Here is a 21,295-nt window from a genome sequence, read left to right as displayed (position 1 = left end):
ATTTTTGGCAAAAAGTCTTCATGAAAAATTCAGTAGCATTATTCAATGACTTCAGCTATGTCAGCAAGAAGGCAGATTTTATTTCAGTCATATTCATTCCTATTGCTTTCTTATTATCCTTATATAAAACATAGTTGTTTAAGCAGGTGTATATAAATTAATTATTCTTCATTACTTTTTTGTCTCCTCCTTTTTCTCAAAATAGGAATCTGTCAACATTCATTAAGATATTGGGATACACAAATAAACAATTGGATTTATATCAAGTATTTTCAAATTTTTACATTATGATGACCACCCTAATTACACCATGGCAGCATATTTGCCTTCACAGTATCCAAAATTAACTTTCAAGAAGAACTGTGTTAACTAATAGGACAGTTGTTTTTCACCATAAAGGATCATTACTCATTTTATATATTGCTAGCAGTTACTCTTTATTAAAAAATTAGCATTCTAATAACCAGATTTAGATAAAGGTACATTACTTTCAGTGAACAACAACAAGAAGAGTAATCTAACTTTATTGAGAATACCATTTAAAATATTTCATTAGCTGCTGCTGTGCACTAACAGTCCTACTATAGAGCGGCATCAAAATTTGCTGTTGTGATGTTTTCAAAGGTAAAAAGAAATGGGACAAAATTCATTTGTAGGCAACATAACTTTGTTTGCATTGCACATAATATATTAGCAGTAAAGTAGTAGAGAGAAACCTGACCCAACATACACAACCCTGAAAGTCACCTTTGCACTTTTTCCTCAATATAAATTTGTGCTAATTTGTTTTCTGTGAAGCTAGAATTGTTGTGGCAGTATGATACAGGGCTATAAATTCACTCATACTCTCATATTCTCTTCTTTCATCTTTTAAAAATGTGAGAAAGAATGGAGAAAGATGTAGATATTTTAAGTTTGTGAGAGAAATGAATTTTAACGATTGATGCTATCCTGACATTTCATGCAAAGCATCTGTACTAGAATGGATGACATAACTCTACGTTTTCATATGCTTTGCTATTTCAACTCTTTTCAGACATACTTTATTTTTTTTTTTTTTATTTTTTTTTTTTTCCCTTCTCAGAAACTGGAATCTTACTCAATATTTCATCTTTTGTACCGAATTTCAACAAAAAAGGCAGGAAGATGTAGAGAGTAATCCTATAATATTATCTGAAAAGTACTGTGTGTATTTTGAATTAATCCAAATAAATCACATGAAAATTTTCTTATTATAGGATACAGACTGTTTAACTCTCAACTATGGTTCCTAATTTACCAAAGGAAACATATCATATCATTTGAAAGCTAGCTGATATAAACTAGCTACTTTTCTCCGACTGCCAAATCAAAGGAACTAAATAGTAAAACAGTTGGTATTTTCAATAACAAATGATGTCTTATCAGAAGTGATTAAATACATGTGCAGATGACATTTTCCCCTATTTTAGACCCATATCCAGATGGGTGTGTAATCTTCTAGAATTGTCTATCATTATAGCAACGTCAAATCACACGAAAGCTGTGGAACAAATTTGAACAAATGGTCAAATTCAAGAAATACTACTGAGAATCTTGATTTTTATTTATTTATTTATTTATTTATTTATTTATTTATTTATTTATTTATTTATTTTTCCAGAGAAGGGAAGTGAAGGGGAGAGGAAGGGAGGAGATCAATAGATTAATTTTAGAGAGATTTTTTTCCTCGCTGGGCTTTAAAACTGGAAGTAATCAAAATTGCCGTATTAAACTGAAAATAGAAGCCAAACTGTGAGATTTTATCAGATTTCTTGATGGGCTGGTTGGTCTTGTCTGTAAGAATCAAGCACAGTGAGAAATTTAGTTGATGACATTTAGGTTACTGTTTCTTTGGAAAATACACAAACTTTTACAAAACAAAACAAATATCAGGAAGGGACTTCACTACAACTAAAACAAAAAAAAACAAACAAACAAAACAAAACAACAACAACAACAACAAAAACAGGCCCTCAATACCAACATCCACTGCCAAATATCTACACAATGTCATTCTTATAATTTCACTAGAGAATACCTTAAAAAATTCCTACAATTAAAAAGTGAAATATGCTTAGGAATTTTGTGGACAACTTCTACCAGCAGTTCCTTGCTTGTGACTAACAACTGACTAATTGTTATTCCTTATAATCTTATACGACATCTTCCCTGACTCTTGAGGGTTTCAGTATGTCAAATACAGCGCCCAATTTTAAAAAGCAGTTTAAGTTCTATCAAGGACAAAGTCTGATGGAGAAACTAACAGCAACTCTTACAAAGCATATAGCTGGTGAACATGATGTAGTACTGAAAAGTCAGTGGAAAATGTAGTCTGGCTTCTCAGAGCTATTGCAGAAGTATTATCAAGTGCATGGATAACTGATCTCTTTGATATGTTCCTGTTCTGCTCCTAGTAGGCCTTTGACAGGGTCACTCACCAAAGGAGCTTAAGAATCCATGAGCTGGAAGTGAAGGCCTTTGCATGTATTAGTAATTGATTAAATGACAAGAACCAGCAGGAAGAAGTAAATAATTGGTTTTCACACTGAAATAAGGTCTGCTGTGTTGTTCCATGGGGATCTGTACTGGAGCCAACACTACTCAACATGTAAATAAACTGAAAACAGGTTCAAATACCAAGGTGAAAAATTTTGTGACATTCAGTGTAATAAAGATGAAGAGGCTTTGCAAAGGTTCACAAACTGTTTTTATAGCTTTGACTATGCTAATATATTTCACATGGCAAGGAAATCAACTTCTGTAATGCAATTGTCCGTGCCATTTCACTGTTTTCACAGTCCCTCCCTAAAACAACTATGGCTGTAGTAACAGGCAGTCCCCGAGAAAACTCATAGCTCTGTATGATGACCAAGACTGATTTCTTGTAGATGACCTGAACAAAGTAAATGTTCCAGCTTTGCTACATCATCTGGTCTTTACCTGACAACAATTTAATAACTATAGTAATTTTTCAGTAAAGTTGCTGCCTGTGCAATACAGAGATTGAACACCAAAATAATGGATGATGAATCTATGATAAAATTATGAAGTTACAAAACAAAAAAGAGCTGGTTCATCTCACAGTAGATTGTTGAACCACTATTCTCCTTGCTGCACAATGTTGTGTCTCTTAGGAGCTTACACAAATACAAAGCAGAGATGCAGAAAGTAATGATAAAGTCTATTCATTTGAATTACTAAATACCTAATATCTGGATACCAGGAAAATGAAGAAAAAAAATCATGATATATTTCTCCCTGTTTTTATACTACCGTGGATGTCCATCATACTTCTTAAAAAGATTTTGGACTGTCAGGATGCTAAGAGATGCTAAGAGGATAAGCAATACCTTATTACACCTGCCAAGAATTTACTCATGTTTTATATTTTTCTTTCATTAATGGTATCAAATGAGATATAAGGGAAAAGGGATTCTGTTCCTTTTTGGGGATATGGTGGATAGTTTTTTCTGTTTGGTTGTTTGGTTTTTTTTGTTTTTTTGTTTTGTTTTGTTTTTTTGTTTTTGTTTTTTGTTGTTGTTGTTGTTTTTTAAGAATGAGATTCAGACATAGAGAAGTCATAATACTTAATGCTTCTGAGATCACTCTTCCTTGCTTAAATGGTAGAAATAACACTTGTAGATACTGTAGACTACTTGTTTTGATAATCCAGTCTCAGATCTCAGCTGTGTCAGGTTCCTTTCAGACTGAGATAATAAATGGCAAAAGTAATGTTAAATCTATGCATTATTTCTGTGCACAAAGTCTCAGATAATTTGACTTTTCTTGATTTTACATTCCCCTTGGAGACAGCAGAAGTGTAGAAAGGGTTCTGAGCTCCGATAAATGACGGCATTCAGCAGCTGCTTCATTTGTTTGGGCAGGACACAACAACAGGCTGCAATTACCACTCCAAATCTGCTAGCTACCTTTAGCTGGTCAGCAGGTTTTTTTTGTTTTTGTTTTTTTCCCCAGTTCACATATGTGAATATATATCACCTTGCAGGAAATAACTGCATCTGTTTTTCACTATCCTTCCCTATATGAACAATTTCTAATGACTCAAATATACATAAACTAAAAAAAAAAAAAAAAAAAGAAGATTAGTATTTTAAAATTTTATTTGAGGTACTATCTTGAAAATGTCCGTATTCCAATAAATTCTGGCTTATTACAGCCTCTTGGGCTATTATACAAGCTGCAGATTTGGTAAATGTAGCAAGTTCTTATCCTGCTACATGCTATGCTGGGGAGATAAGAAGTGGTAGGAGGCATCTGACATAGAATCTCTGAATGCTTCATTAGAACCTAGCTGTGTGACTGGAGTAAGAGCTGTGTAACAAGCTGCAAGAAAGAGGAATTTGACAAAAGAATGTAGTCCCAGTTATCAGGATTGCTGGTAACTGCGTCCCATCATTAACCATTCTACCATAGGTGAATCTCATCTGCTTAATGTAGGAAGTCTGATTTGAATCAATGTGTCTAGAAAAAATGGGCTTACACCTCCAGATATTTCTCTATTTTGTGTCAGGCAGACAGAAGTCTAAGCTGCTTATGAAAAAAAAAAGAAAAAAAAAAAAAAAAGCTTTAAATGGTGCAAGGTGTCAATATTAAAGCACAGACAACTGGTTTATGAATGAAAGGACTTGTTGTGTCACAAAAATAGGCAATTCCAGAGGAGAAGCATAAAGAAGAGCATTGCTTTGATGACAGTATTTATTTTTTCTCCTGTTTCTCAAGGCTATTCTTTAAAAATCATGAATGTGTTGTATTTGTAAATAAGGTGTGATATAAAAACATATAATGCAGTTTCATTATATGATAAGAGTAAAATGTGTTCCCTGTGGAGCAAAATCAATACTAAAGATCAAAGAAAGATCTTCAAAGGGCCTTGTGTAAAGGGTTTGCAAGTGTTATATTTCTTAGGTTCCCTTGTGTTGATGAAAAGCTGGTCCTGTAGAAATGATCATTATAGGAGAAAAATAGTCTTCTATTTTTTATTTTATTATTATTTTTTTTTAATGTGAAAACTCATCTTTTGCTTTTGAAATCCCAGTGAGCTGCTGCCTCTGGAGTATAGGTTTTTAAAGTCGCTTTTCAACCTGATTGAATACCATTGTTTATAAGTAAGAGACTCTTATACAGGATGGGTCGGAAGTGCAGCAAGTTTCATTCACTAACAGACAGGAGTATGGGTGGGGAGAAAGAGGCCCGGCAGTGCTTCATTTCCATCCAGAAAAGAAGTGCAGATCATATTTCACTGCCCAGGGAGAGTTGCTCAATACAGAGCTGTGTCTGCTTGAGACACTGCCAGTGGGGATTGGGCAAACGTAAATCAAGGCATTCTCCTGCCAGGCTTATCCACTCATGGGACTAGCATTTTCTCACTGTGTGATACGGAGGTTGACTCAAGCCCTGGCTGCATTTGGTCTAGAATCTCCAAAGTATGTTCCTAAGAGGCTGGGAACAGAAAGATAAACATTTCTAAGGATGCATGGATAAACCATATATTCACTTACCAACAGGTGTTAAATCAATTATTCCAATATCAATTGTTATCAATTGATATTCTCTAAAACTTTATTTATGTTCATGTGACTCCCTGATAAACATAGCTCAGGAAACAGTAGTGTCCAAGGTATAAACATCTATCTTGAGCAGTTTTCTGGAAAAATTTTCTGCTGGAAAGCTGTTCTGAAATTCCGCTAATAAAGTGTTGGGAAAATAAGTGTTCATCACTCCAGGATCTGTCCCTTCTGTGTTTGAGATCCCTCATAACATATTTCAGTCCTCCTAGAAATAAATGAAAACACCTTTCTTCATTCCAGCAGGTTCAGCAGCAGGTGGTTATAGTGAAGATGCACACTGATTTTTTTTTTTGTTTTTATTTTTTTTTCATCTCTCCAGTGCTGCACCCAACCCTACCTTTACTTATGAAGAGAGAAAAAGAGAAAAATTAGGAAGATGATTTTTAGAAGTTAGTTATTACTGATGCATCCAGAGTCTATTTATTTATCTAGGATAATTGGAATCAGAAATCATTTGACTGCTGCATTTGGAAGGAGATGTACACACATACCTCATCAGTCTTTAGTTAGTCAGGAAAGAAATATAACTGAAACAGAAGTGGCACAGATCTAGCCCTGTAGGTAAGTCTTGATATTATTGGTGACCATGTGCAGTTTATAGTGAAGCCTGTGTTAGTACAGCTTCACTGCTCTTGGTATTCAGACTCCATAGATTAAAGCTGTGAGGGTTATTCTGAAAGTAATACCTCCTCCTTTATTATATCAGCCCACGGCATCAGAGGCAGATGCTGGTGATATGGCAGCAGAGGTTGAACCTCCTGCCAATATTCTGTTACATTTTATTGCTGTGTGACAGATGACAGTAGAGGGGCATTCTGAAAGAATGGTGTCTGATATGGCAATGTGTATGAAGCAGAGGTTTGTCAATGAATTCCTCTACATTGAACAAATAGCATCCACTGGCTTTCACTGATGCTGACTGAACATTTATAGAGGCCAGACAGTGGATGTGAGCATAGTAGGTGGTGTGTGCGTTTCAGTAGCGATGACAGTGTCATGTTCCTTACAGCCATGCAGATTTACAAAAGTACAGCATGCAGGTTCTTATTCATGAGTAGCAAAAATGTATAACTAAAAGTGGTGACTATGTTGAAAAGTATGCTTTGTAGCTGAGAATTTGCTCTATCAAATAGTATTATTATACTCTTTGTATCTTCTATAGTTTCCATAGAAATAAAAGGAGGCATTACTTTCAGAGTGACCTAGGTATGTTCAGATAATTTGTTTGCAGAAGAAATGCAGCCAAAATAAATGAAGATACTACAACACATACAGGCTACAGAAGATTCACACTTGCTATATTCTGTTTAAATACGTATCTTAGTTTTACAGATTGTATGAATCATTGTGAATACAGTTGCATCCCTTCTATTTAAAACCTGGTGAGAGCAATACAAAGTGCTTCTGCTGCACTACTCTGCTATTTTTGGATATAAATGAGCACTGCAGCCCATGTCTTTAAAAACAAATTTTTACTTCACTATTAGCAAATGAAATAAGCTGATGTGGGATACATTATCAAGTTGTTGAAGGTTAGCCTTTCTTCATGTCATGCTTGTGAGCGACTGTGTTGCACTAATTAAAAACATTACCATGGCAATTGCTATAGAAACATTTAAATTGGCATCATTGCTAACAAATCCTTGCTATTGATCCCAGCAGGGCTTATTGCACACTGCACCTGATGAATCTAAATAGAATATTTTACTTTCAAAAGGACTTTAAAATATACTTTTTTTTTTTTTTTTTTTTTTTTTTTTTTTTCTGTTGCTAATGTGCGCAGGAGAATCTTCTACACAGACATAATTCATTTATCTAAAAACTCTTGTAGGATTCTGATATCAGAGTTCTTCCTGCAAGGAGAGACTGTAGTAATTCCAGGTAGCCACCATGGGTCCCTCAAAATGTAAAAATCACATCCACTCAGATGCTCTGATTTGCTGAGTGAGGAAACACTGAAATTCTCCACAGTCTAATCCATGTTTAGCATGGGAATAGCTCAAGGAAGTTTCCAGTGTACCTACAAAGAAAAAAAACCAACAAAACTCTATTTAACATGAACAATGAATTAACTGTAGTATTGTGTAAATAGTAGAAGCAGAAGTGAAGCAATAAATATTATGCATATAATTTCAACCAGTTACTGAGAACAAAACCTATTAAAATTCTGCTCTCTGGTTTCAGACATATTTTCTCCTCTTAGAAGAAATGTAATTGCTGTAATGTTTAGCAGATCCAGAATCATCTGGACGAATAAATCTCTCTTTACAGCTAAAACATCCTACTATGGGAAAGAACAGTCTCTATTTATTTATGTGTTTGTTAGTCATTTCAAAATCAGACTTTCGTTGAACTTGATGAGCAGTTAGTCCTTCTGTTAATTAGCGAGGTAATCAGTAGAGGGCAGCACTACACAGAAAACCACATTGAAGTACGGGAACCGACATTACTTCGGCAAGAAATCCCTTGTTGTAAGTCTGGTATTTGCAAATAAATAGTTCTGTATAGTGTATTAAGAGTACCTGTGCACTACAAATTGTGGCCCCTTGGGCATCAACTCTTACTTTTTCAGATTGCACTAGGAAATTCTCATTTCAGCCTAACAGTACACCTACTTAATTTTTCAAATGTACCACCTAACTCATTTGAAGAGCTGGCTGAGACAAAATGCATAAATCATTCCTTGGAATACAATGAAAAGAGTAGCATATAAATCTAATGCATTGGAATGGCTATGGCATGTTGATTTTGGGTGGGGATTTTGAGGAAATTAAATGTTTCATTTTGAAACAGCAAAAATGAAACAACTGAATTTTTCTATGTTATTTCTATTTGAGACTATCCCACAATTAAACATGCAATCACACATCTCCAAATGACTACCTGAAAATACAGGCTACTCTGAAAATCGAGCCTCTGATTTATTTCCATAAAAAGTAAAACAGATACAAAGAGTATAATAACAGTATTTAATAGAGAAAATTCTCAGTTACTAAATGCTTTATTTTTCAACATAGTCACCGCCGTATTCACCAGTGGTAAGCAAGAGTCTATGTACTTCAGAACTGTTAAACTTTGCACCAGCGAAGGTGAGCCACTGTCTCTGTCATCACTGCTGAAATACGTCACCTACCACATCACTGTGCTCACATCCACAGACATAAACATTCAGCAAATGTCAGTGGGTGCCATTTTTTTCCACATGGGGGAGTTCTTTGTAACACCCATCTGCCATAAAATGTAATGAAAGCAATAAAATGTAATAGATCTTGGTGGGGAGGTTCAACCTCCACTGCCATAACACCTATATCCATCTCTAATATTGTGGATGTAATAAAATAGAAGGCAATACTTTCAGAGCAGCCTTCATATATTGATGTTCATAATCTTTCCCCCAGTACTGTTAAAAAATAAAATATAATAATAATAATAATAATAATAATAATAATAATAATAATAATAATAATAATAATAATAATAATAATAATAAATTGGAGTGTTAATTTTTTCTAGTTTTGAATTATGACTAATGACTTCAGAGGAAGAAATATATTTTATGCTCTTCAATGGCATATGCTTCACAGTAGTCTTCCAAAACTTTGGAGTTTTGTAAAATATATATTGTAGGATTTTTTGCTTTCCAGGTTAACTATGTATTTAATTTTTGCCAAATACTTAGGTTCTTTCAGATGTTTGCTATATTATTTTTTAATGTAGAAGAGCTAATAAACTCCAAGAAATTAGAGAAATTTATCAGTAATCACTGTAAGTATATAAAGCCATAATATTTATTTAAGTTTCAGCATATCATTCAAATCCAAACCAAAAGCAATCAAATTCAAAATTTGATCAATATGAATATTTGCACTTTTTGTATTTTAGAATGTATGTAACATGAATCCTTGAACTGCAATCTAACAAATAAATCATATAACACAGCCCTGAAAGAGTAAGCACTGTCTCAAGTCAAATCAAGCAGTGTTTCCAAGGTTAAGACAGGAAATTTGTGAGACATTTTACAAACCAGTATATCAGCTCATCATATAGAGTATTTTCAAATTAGCTGCTGTTGCTCTTTACTACTATTGTATAATACCTTAAGCATACACTTGCAGAGTCTGAAGAGGCCATGAAATCTGCCTCTGGTGGGTGGTGTACTTGGTGATCCAAACAACCATGTTTTATGTGCTACACTGATAAGTGGTAATATTCAGTGATTAAAAAGTATTTATGCTATACAGGGAATCAGAATAACTCAATTTAGGCATTTAAAATCAGGATAAAAGATTGAACATAATATTGTCCTGTTGTGTTTTTTTGTTGTTGTTGTTAGTTAGTTTGTTTTGTTTTTTCTTTCTTTTATTATCATTATTATTTGTTGGTTTATTTTATCAATCTCATTTGATCTTTGTGGAATAAGCATAGAACAGGGTAATCATATAATGTATCTAACGTGAATCATTTAACAATATCAAAAATTACTGACATTAAATTAGCAGCAGGAGAGTTCCCTTCTGTCCTTGCACACTCAACAGGAACATATTAGACAATGAAAGATAGAAACAAGATTTTGAGTATACCTACAGAATTCAAAGAAAACACATCCAATAATGTGTGCCAAGATGTACATACAGGGTGCATGTGCAGGATTTTATGTAAGTAGAATTTACTTTGCTCTCTGATTCTTCAATTAAAACAAAGCAAAATAAAATAAAAGTTTTCCTGTATTATATCCATTATCTTCTGCATAAATTTGACACCTATTAAATTGATTTTTTTTTTTTTGTAGTTTGATTTTGAACATGATATTAGGGAGTGATAAATATTCTAAGCTCTCACTTCTTGCTAAGATAAATCTGTTTGAAGTTACTAAAATTCTAAGACTTTGATCTTTCTTTCAAATTGACAGTTAAGATCCTGAGACCTCAAAGAATATCACAATTTTATGGAGAACTCCACACAAGGGCACAACTTTATCTATGAAATCATTAAAGTATTTAGAATATTATTCATTAAATATTTTCTTGTTAAATTACTTTGGCTCTAAACTGATAGATAATTTTCATTAAAAAAATAAAAAATAAAAAAAAATCTATTTCCATAAATTCCCATACAAAAACCAAAACATCTTCATCCCCCAAATAAAATCATTTTTAAAAAGTAAAGGTAGCTTCAGTTAAAGTAGAGTTTTGAAAGAAAATGAGTGTATACATTATGGCAAATTTTAGAATTTCAGTATTCTAAAATTTCTGGGTGTTGTGCTTTCTTGTCACTATCACTGTCCATGAACTAGATTCCCGGTGTAACCTTTACTTTAGGTGCTGAGTTGTTTAACTAGTTTTCCTGTAATACACATCACAGCTCAGGTAAGGATATCTGAAAAATAAAGCAGGTTTTACTGGTGCCTCAGGTTATCAAAGAGACTGTGACCTCAGGAATCTCACTTGCATTGCCAAATCAAGACTATTCCATTTCAAACAAGAACAAAAAACAAAACAGTAAGAAAAAAAAGATTTTGATTAAGCTGTATTTACAAACTTTTACAGAAAATATCAGTATCTATGTAGGAATTAATAATAACAGTATTCTATGTCATGAAATTTCCCATTTGTTTCTGAAAGAAAAGATAAATACATAGTACATACAGGATTCTGACCCAAAAGTTGAATTTTGTAAACCTCAACAGAATTAATACGAAAACAAACTTTTCTAACTAGCTTTTGTAAAGAAGCCTGTTGAAGTCATCAACAATACTTTAATTTTCATTTTCTATCATTTTCTCCTTTGTGCAGAAACTGAAGTGTATTCTCTAGACATTCAGCAATAGGGAGAATTCTTGTTTATGAAATAAGAGAAAATTCAGACTTGCAGATAATAAGAGAGGATTCCATCAGACCAAGGTGGAAGAGATTAGATTACAAGTTTTCTTACTACATGAGTTTTTTTTAATGTTTAAAGAAGCAACTGGTAGCTAAACTTTTCTGACCAAAAGGCATTTTCCTCAAGTAACTTCTTACATTACTGTCTATGTATCTGTAGTGCGAGAAGGTGTAATGGAAGAGGGAGAAGCATCAAAGGATTTTAAACATTTTAAAATTTAAACACTAATTCTTGTATGTAATTGTCTCAAGAAAAGGTTCAAATACACAACTACCTTTTATTCATAATGTTTTATGTTATTTGCATGAGTTGTTGTCTTGATCACTAGGCTACTGGTAGACTGCAATTTACTCAAATACTTTTCTCCATTCCCTAGGTCCTATTTCCAAGAGGAATATAACATTTCAAAATTTTGTCTGGTGAATTATTGCAGAAGTGGAGTCTAATAGAACCTCTGTAAATGATGAAGGCTTATTCCTTCTTGACAGTTTTGCTTTGGAGCTCTATGCTTCATGCTATTCATATGATGCCATCACAAAAAAGGACTAACAAGCACTCACACAGTGAAAGGATAACAAGACTGTCAGAGAATGATGGAAAAACACTGCATCGTACCAAGCGTGGATGGATGTGGAATCAATTTTTCTTGCTGGAAGAGTACACAGGTCCAGATACTCAATATGTGGGTAAGGTAAGTCCTGTGTTTAAGGGATTGTTTACAGGTGGTGCATGTGACAACCTTGGTATTTCCCCTCCCTCTCTTTGTTTTTTATGATGCAGTGTTCTGAATTCTAGCTCTTCAAAGTTCTGTCTTTCCTGATACAACACAGCTCAAGCGTTTCCATATTTCTAGTCCTTTGTGGTGTCCACCATCAACAGACTTGCCTCGTGTTCTGGTGTAATTGTACAATCTTGATATTAACTTAGAGTAACCACCAAGAATGACTTGCAAACTAAGGAAATGTTCATCTTAAAACTGTAATAAATAATAAATGTTAATTCCAGCTTCTGTCATTCATTCATAGTGCTCTCACTTAGCAAGGGTTGTCACGTAGCTGTCATATTTTCTGGTGCCTAACTACCATGTGAATTGAGACATTTTTAATTAAAAGACTGCAAACTGTTTTTGAACATTTGTTAGCACCTCTAACCATGTGAGGTAGGATCATCTGGAAAAGCTTTATTATGGGAGAAATGTCAGAGAAGCCAACTATAATTATAACTATGAACTCGATTCTGACCCCACTTATACTAACACTATACTCACATTATTCTGTTGTAATAAGTAGAAATAAGATAATTCCAAATAATCCTATTGCTAGATATATTTATCAGTGAAAAACATAGGAAGATGTGGTATAAGTGAATGGATAAAGGGTAAACTGATTGTGTAATTTCTAAAATAAAATATTGTTTGGAAGTACATTACAGAATAAGCTTACAAATAAGGGGCAAAATAATAGAGATCTTCATAAAAGTTCTACCTCTACTCAAATAAATACTTTTTGTTAACATAGAAGTTTCTTGTAGAGGAAAAGTAAATAGCAAATGTAAGAGTTTATTTTTCTGGACACACTACTATAGATGAATGGACTTCAGACCATCTATTCATTCTAAATCTAAAATAAATTAGGCTTACCTAAAGACTGTTATCAATATCTTTGTTTCACACAAGGAAAATTACTCAGTGTAAGTCTACACGGTATATTGAATCAGGTGCTAATTTGCCCTGCAGTCCTTCCAAACTAACTAACAGCCATTGGACCTTATTGACATATCTGAGTTCAAGAAAGAAAACATGTCCATAAAGCAGTATAAATATCTGAGATGATGTATTTATTACAATATAGAGAGCATGTTGAGATTGTTTACATTTCTCCACAAAATCTTGTATGGAGGCCGTGAGGAAGGGGCAGCATTAGTGATTTTCTAACAGAAAACACCACAAACATCATCCTGTGTTTCACAGACATGGCATTGAATTTAGTGTAGTTCATGTTGTAACAAAATGGTCATGATTGTCCTTAGTGGCATAAAAATACAGCTATTATATTTGAATTAGATCACATTTACCCTACTACATGGCATACACAGCAACTCCTAAAAAGTAATCTCAGGTTAGTATTTCTCTGGCTTTTATTTATACTGTTCTACCTTGTACTAAGCCCTAACTTGTCTGAGATCCCTGGAAGTTGGGAGGTAGCCTTTTTTGTTTGTTTGTTTGTTTGTTTTTTGTTACTTTCTTGCACATACAAGAGTAGTCTAAGAAGTTGAAGCTGGCAGATGTAATCATGGTCTCATTTATCTGAGTGATGCTTAGAGACAGGCTTCACCCTATGACAAGAAGTAACTCAAAAAGAGGTCAGATCTACTAAGAAAGCAGATGACAAAACCAGCTCTTTGCAAAGCTGAAGGATAGCTCAGAGATTGCTAAAGCAGGTGGCATGGTCTTAATGGACTCTGAACAGCTAGAGGAGAGCTTATGTTCCCAGTTACTGCTTTTGGACAGAAGCAGTGGTAATGGTGATAGGTGACATAAAATGGATACCAGCAAGTGTGGTAACTGATCGCAATAAATGTGCTTCAGATGTGCAAAATGTCAGATATCTCACATCTTTAACTGTAGTCATTATGAAATATCCCTAGGTGGGAAGAAACAGACTTAACCAAAACCATCAACAATTTTGGAAAATACAGTTCTTTATGGTTTGCAAAAATATGCATAAAAGATTTCAAGAGATGAGATTTTTCTTCCTTTTATTAAATCACTCAATTATGTTCTCATGTGAAAGCTAGTCTTTTTCTGCATAGAACATACAGTTAGCTAATCAAAGACGGTTGAAGGATAGGTAATCTGTGAAGTTTCATGCAATCTATGTGAGAGCAATGTTGAACTACAGAATACAAAACTTTTAAAATGTATATCTATCCCAAAAACTAAAAGGAGAACAATAACAACGTTTTTGACACCACCCAAAAGAAAAAGAACTTTTATTTTTCATATTAAAGGGGGAAATGCAAATCAAAAAGAACTAACATTGCTCAAAATTAACTAATGGGAATAACCTCCCATTTAATAAATTTCATAAAAATAAACAAACAGAGCTTCACATGTCATAAGAACCATTTTAATTGGATGCAAACTCATGAAAAATCTCTGCTCTACCACCAGTTAACAAATGAGTTTGATTCATGACATTTTCCTACATGTCTTAGTAAAAATTATAAAGAAAAAGCTAAAGAAAACTCACTTTTGGTGTGCTGGTTTCAGTATCTGTTTGAATGCAACCATTTATTAATTGCAGTCTGCCCTTAATTTGCAAGTATTCAGATATTATTGTAAGTTACTTTCTTTACTATTGTAGTCTGAGTTACAAGAAAAGAGAGAAAATGAAAAGTACTTCATATAACCTCACAGGAAGTCTTGCTACACTACCACATTCATCAGACTTAAAAATTAAATTTCACTCAATTGCCTCATTATATATGCATCTATTTGTTTCTTTTCCTTTTTTAATGTCATTGAAAAGAAAGAAAAATGAATCAATGAAGCCCTTACTCTCATTATCTCCATTGTTGTTCATGTCCTCTCAGTAAAGTTGTGACAGCCTTGGCTATACTTTGTTTCTGCCTGTGTCTGTGAAAAAAAGCTTGTGATCTGAAGGCGTAACCCACTTAGCTGTGTCTTGATTTATTGCATAAATATTTTTATCTATATATTGAAATCTATCTTGATGTTGCCTTTAGAATATAAAAATTTGTATTTTTATTTGTCTCCAATCAACATATGCATTTAATCCATAAAGATTTATTCAAAGAATTTGTTATTTTCCTTCAACAGAATCAATTTGATAAATCACCTATTCTTAGATGAGAAAACATACAGAAGCGCTGTGTGTTCCAAATGTGTCCTCCAGTTCATTATGGATTCATCGTAACACTATCCTTTCAAAAATTGTTGCATTCAGTACAGAACCTAAGTGCTGTTAAAAACAGCATGTTACTTTACCATCCTTTAACTTAACAGTATAATATGTTTCAAAGAAAACAATTATATGTTGCTGACTTATAACCATTCAGAAGCATAATCCACATGAGGAAAGAATTCACTGTGAACATTCTAAGAATGCCGCATCTAGCGTGTGCTACAAAACAGTAAGAGTCCCATATTCCTTGGCCACATTATTTTTAGATTTCTATGCGGAGAGTGCGATATTAAATATAAAAATGGATTTTTTTTTCATCATCATCATGATGCTGGGCATCTTCTGTCTCTAGAAGATTATCTGAACTGAAGTACACTCAGCCTCATTGTTCACTTAAAAAACTCTTTTAATAGTTGTTTAATTTGTTTAATTTCTCTTTGTTATACTCTTTGTTGGCCTGTGCCACACATTCCTATCCTCATGTGGGTCTTCCTCAATCAGAGAAACATTTACACTCTTTTAAGGGAGTCAAGGAGAGACATTTATAACACTAGCTGATCCATACAGTTGTTGATATCTGTTTATTTAAGACAAATGCCACCCAATGACCTGGTCACCTTTGTGTTGACATAAGGTCACCTTCATTGCAATAGTGATCAGTCAAAAATTTAAAGTCAAAGCTATCATTTAAAACAAAGATTTGAAGAAATTTTTATAAAAAGCTTTTGTTTGGATTGAGAGTGTACTAAAATAAAATGAGAGTAACTAAAATGAAAGCTGGGAAAAAAAAAAAAAAAAAAAAAAAGGGGAGACTATGTAAAGCCATGTGGACATGTTGGATGGAATTCTCTGCTGTCTCTGATAGTAACTTTCACTTGCCCTTTGAAATAACATTTTCACTTTAATAAAAACTAGATTTTCTGAGCTTAGAAGCCTCTTGGTCCTTATGTTAAAAGAGTTATGCAGGTGTGCTTCAGAGCTCCAGCTGGCTCAGGGACTTGCCACGATAGACCTAGCTTCTTATTACATTCATTAATTATCATTAATTAACTATAATTAATTGGCAGACCTATAATTACTTGTTATCAGGATATCATTTACTCTGTAAAAAAAAAAAAAAAAAAAAAAAAAAAAAAAGGTGGGAGGGTGAAGAAAATGTATTTATCAAGTTACTTTCCATGATGCTGCATATTTATTCCATGGATTATGGAATTTATGGGAGCAATTCTGAAATGGGGAAATGTTTTGTCTATGCTGTGTTTTACTGATATCTGCCTGTCTAGTAATAAAAAAGAGAGAAAAACTCATCAGAGCAAATCAATATGTGGCTACATAGAAAGGCTAATTTGACTGTCACATAGTGGTATTGTAAAACACCTTGCCTGTTGGAGAAAGGCCTGTGTATAGTCAACTTGAAGATAAATAGAAAAACTGTTAATGACTCTCAGAGCAGCAAGGCTTTTCTTCCTGTATGTATCTGATACATCAGTTCCTGTCCACTGAAGGAATCATCACACATTTCATTCTTGTAGAAGGAGAAAAATGTATTGGTGAACATAATCACTCAGTTTAACATTATGCTGAATATCAATAAGAAAAGGAATCTGTGTTCTCTTGTGAGCTGAAGAGGTCAAATCCTCCCTGTATGTATCACCGGAGCAACACAAACACAGTAGGCTAACTTCTGCTCTCTCAGATTCTGGTCAGGTAACTCACCTGAAATCACTCTTTTCTATTTCTACACAGCAAAGGGTAATAAAAGGTGTAAGAAATCATTATGGCCTCCATGAACATGCCAGAAGTTATGAATTCCTCCCAAGATTGCTTCACATTTCAGGGACAAGTATGCCAATTACAAATGTTATCCATTAAACCATTTTGTTTTTTATTTTTTATTTTTTTCCAAATGGGGAGTGTGAGAAAATTAATATCAGACTGACAGTATTAAATTTATGTTAGCTTGAACTGAAGAGAAACTGTAACTATATATTCTCCACTTCCAAAGAAGAAATGTTAGGATAAATTACACCAGTTTGCCTATTTTCAAATTGTAGAACTTAAAAAAAAATAAAAATAAAAATAAAAAAAAAAAATCTCAAATAACTTTTTGGAAGGAATGGTTCAGCTAAAAGAACAAAATTTTAGCCAAATCCTGCCATAAAATTATTTTCAGATACTAAAGAAGAAGTTTAATTAAAATTTTAATTAATTTTTACCTTATGTACTATTTTCTTTATGTTTTCCACTTTAAAATTGTAATTGTCTATTACGCTTATTGTAAACATGCTTTTCCTCAGAACATCTATATATCTGAGTAGTCTTATATAGTTTTACAAAATAGTTCTGGAATTCCATTTCAAAGGCCATAAATTAAATGGTTTCTTGATCAAAAGCTGGACTGGGGAGAACTGACTTGAAGAACATGTAAGGGCACACAATGAAATTGAATCATAGAATCACAGAATCATAGAATTTCCCGATGAGATTTTAATGTTGTTTGGTCCGGCTTGACTTTGGTGACACCGCCAAATGGGGGGAACCATCATTATCACCACTATAGAGTTGTCCCTGCAGAGCACTGTACCTGTTCTGCAGGGGCAGCTGGGGAGGCAGGGGAATATCTGGGCTGTTGTGCCTGCATCACCAAGTAGGGACCTTTTGCCATTACTCCACACCCCTCAGTTCTTCATTGTTGTTGCTAAGGGGAGGAGGGGACAGGGGGCTCACTGCAGCAGGAACCCTGTGATGTGCGGAAATCAGACTCTATAACCAGAGATAGGTTATAAAGCAGGTATGTGTTTATTCAGCGCTGGGCACATGGGGGATCACTCCTCCAATCATGTGCATCAATGGACAGAAGCATTGGAAAGTTATAGAGCAAGCGTATACATATTCATCAAATTTCCGAGAAATCATTAACATATTCATTGTTTATCTGGGAACTCATTTACATGCTGTCCCTCCTACTGACGCGTGCACAGTCCGTAGTGGGGGTCTCGCTCCGGTGGTCGTTGGGATGAAGTCAGAAGTCTTCCTCAGGTTACTTCGACCCAGCTCCTCTACTCAATCAGTCAAAGCCAGTTTCTTTGGCTACCTTTCCCTTCCAGCTGTATTGTCTTAACTATAGACTCAGCTGTGCTATCCCAGCTGTATTAGCAATGTCGACATGTCCCACTAGTCCTATTCTTCTGACATTCCCCAAGGCCTAGGATGCTTAATCTTCATGAAGGGTCCCTATTTTCTTGATTCTTGCTTTCACCTGCCTGCCTGCTGGTTCCCCTCTATCACCTATTTGCTAGGCAGCAGGGCGAGACATTCTCCATGTGGAGCCTCAGCTGGCTGCCAAGATCTCAGGACCAATAGAGACTGGCACTACTATCTTTCTCCCTCTCTCATTCCCTTATGCTCCTCAGCCTCTCCACATCCTCTTTCAGGTAAACTACAAGGCTGAGTAAGTCACTTTGGTTGTATCTTACACAAGTGCTGTCTCTCTCACCTAGCACTGCAAAGGCCCGGCTCTGACACTGACTACAGCCAGAGACCCATGCACTAGCATGTTGTTTTGGGGACCTCAGTCTGGGTCTCGACATTTTTCTTGGCCACAGCCCTCCTTTCATGTGTGCATGGGATTTCAGTCTGGGTCTCCACACTGTTCCTGGCAGTAGCCTTCCACCAAAGTGCAACCATGGCAAACCAGCAGACTCACTAGCACTATTAGAGTAGCCTTAAAGGGATGTAACAGATCAACTCTGCCCTTCTGCTGTAGTGCTGGCACTGCCTTTGCACCTTACCAGGCCGTTAATCCCCACAATTATCACTTGCTTCACAATGATAACAACCTTCCTCACTGTGTAGTCCCTTGAATGGGTGGCTTACAGTTTCTCCATGTTTGAACAGCCCACGTGATTCACACACCCTGACTCCTCCTCTCTGTCCCAGCTCCCTGAAGCTACTTTTAGGCAGGGGGGCATGGATGCAGAGCTATTGCCCTAGCAATGCCCATGTCATGTCAACCACTCTCACAAGAGCTGCTCAACTTCTGTTACCTTGGGGCTCCCTGAAGGAAGGGACCAACCAAACCCCACTGTACCTTGTGATCAGTCACTGCAGTTCTGTCCAGGACAGCTCCAAAGCAGCTAACCTCAGCCATCACGGGCTTCTTCCTTGGACTGGAAGGAACTCCAAGGACTGCTAAAACCTGTCAGCACTCAGTCAGGTTAGAGAGCTCTCTTAGTTTCGTGTAGCATCAGGATAGTGTGTCTTTATTGTGTTCAGCATACATCTTATATAGCATTCACTTACAAACAAGACATACCTGTTCCTCTAACAGTTCTTCTAATCAGTTAATTGGTCCCAGCTTCTCCTAAACAGCACTGATAAAGGATGAACGGTTCCTTAAGAATAACAAGATTAACAATGCATATCAATGGAACCTCCTGTCCAGCCTTAGAAGCAAACAGACACTGCTTGCTCTTGTCTCAGCGTCTGGTCTTCCAGGGTTTCACAGTGATAAGGTCTACCAAAGAGTCTGATAAGCTCTTTGGTGACTTGCTCACAGTTAAATTTACCCCGACAAAGACCCACCCCCCCTGCAACAGGTAGGGCCACCAACCTCCAGACCTGGTCCTAGACCAGGGCCCCATCCAACCTTGTCTTGAATGCCTCCAGGAATGGAGCATCCACAGTCCCTCTGGGCTGCCTGTTTCCGAATCTCACCTCTCTCTGTAGAGAACTAATTATAGAATCTCAGAATGACCTGGGTTGAAAAGGACCTCAAAGATCATCTAGTTTCAATCCCTTGTCATGGGCAGGGTCGCCAACCAGTAGACCAGGATACCCAGAGCCACATCCAGCCTGGCCTTGAATGTCTCCAGGGATAGGGCATCCACAATCTCTCTGGGCAACCTGTTCCACTGCATTGCCACTCTCTGAGTAAATTTTCTCCCTACCATCCAAAAATGAAGATGACAACAAAACCAAATATTTGAAATATTTGGATTTATGATGTAAATGGTTGTTTTAACTTTTCCTAATACATAAAAATGACAAGCACAGAAAAGTTAAGTGATATATATAGTGGTTTATTTCCAGACAAGCAGTCATAAAATAATTTTATCTAATGTAAAATTTCTAATTGCTGATGTTATCCATTTATGTTTTATCTGTTGCTAGGTACTTGTTATTAAGAGCAGAAATATGTTTACTTTCTATATATTGAGAATGACTTCTTTTTTTTTTTTAAATAAGAAAGTTCTTTTTTTCCAACATTTATGTAGCTCAAGTAGCATTCACACTGTATCAAACTGTTAAAAATGTCACATGTACTTACATGAACTTTAAAAATTGCACTTTCCTTATAGTTCTTACAGGGACTATAGACGTAAGCATATTTTTCTTTTTAATAAACATTTGTGATGAATAATCACTCAAGTACCAATTGGTAACAGAGCATCAAACCTTCAAATGCAACCAGCTGGGTAGCTGACTAATAGAACTGAACTAACAAATGTAAAGTAAAATACAGAAAGTATTTGTTTACATTCTGTTTCTACCACTGCAGCGTCTGAATATAAAATGCTGAGACTAAGGATCCTTTAAGTCATTAGTTTTTGAAAACAACAACCACAAAAATTTGGAGGGAATTACAGACAGGGATCTCCCAGAAGTAGTCCAGTGGAAATCTAGAAAGATAATGAAGGGCCTGGAGCATCTCCTGTATGAGGAAGACTGAGTAACCTGAGTCTGTTCAGCCTGGGGAAAAGAAGACTGAGAAATATTTATAAATATCTAAAGGGAGGTGGGATGCAAATGGATAAGGCCTCTTCCAACCCATGTGATTCTGTGATTCTGTGATTCTGTGATACTCTATGTTCTGTTTAA

The 21,295-nt window shown here is 35.2% G+C and overlaps 1 protein-coding gene across 3 annotated transcripts in view; it reads left to right on the top strand.

Moving 5' to 3' along the window:
* The window catches only part of LOC107309552 (cadherin-9-like), a 92,219-nt gene that overhangs the window by 17,882 nt on the left and 53,042 nt on the right, over positions 1 to 21,295 (top strand). For 2 of the 3 annotated variants that reach the window (XM_015854465.2, XM_015854463.2), the window contains exon 2: positions 11,866 to 12,180. In XM_015854465.2, the coding sequence (XP_015709951.1) occupies positions 11,950 to 12,180 (231 nt within the window). In that variant the 5' untranslated portion in view covers positions 11,866 to 11,949. Of the gene's footprint in view, positions 1 to 6,041; positions 6,171 to 11,865; positions 12,181 to 21,295 lie in introns of those variants that run through there. The other variant, XM_015854464.2, reaches the window with a different exon arrangement.

This window comes from Coturnix japonica, chromosome 2 (assembly GCF_001577835.2).
Source record: "Coturnix japonica isolate 7356 chromosome 2, Coturnix japonica 2.1, whole genome shotgun sequence".
Taxonomy (NCBI): Eukaryota; Metazoa; Chordata; class Aves; order Galliformes; family Phasianidae; genus Coturnix; species Coturnix japonica.
This window is presented reverse-complemented; position numbering and strand designations above follow the sequence as displayed.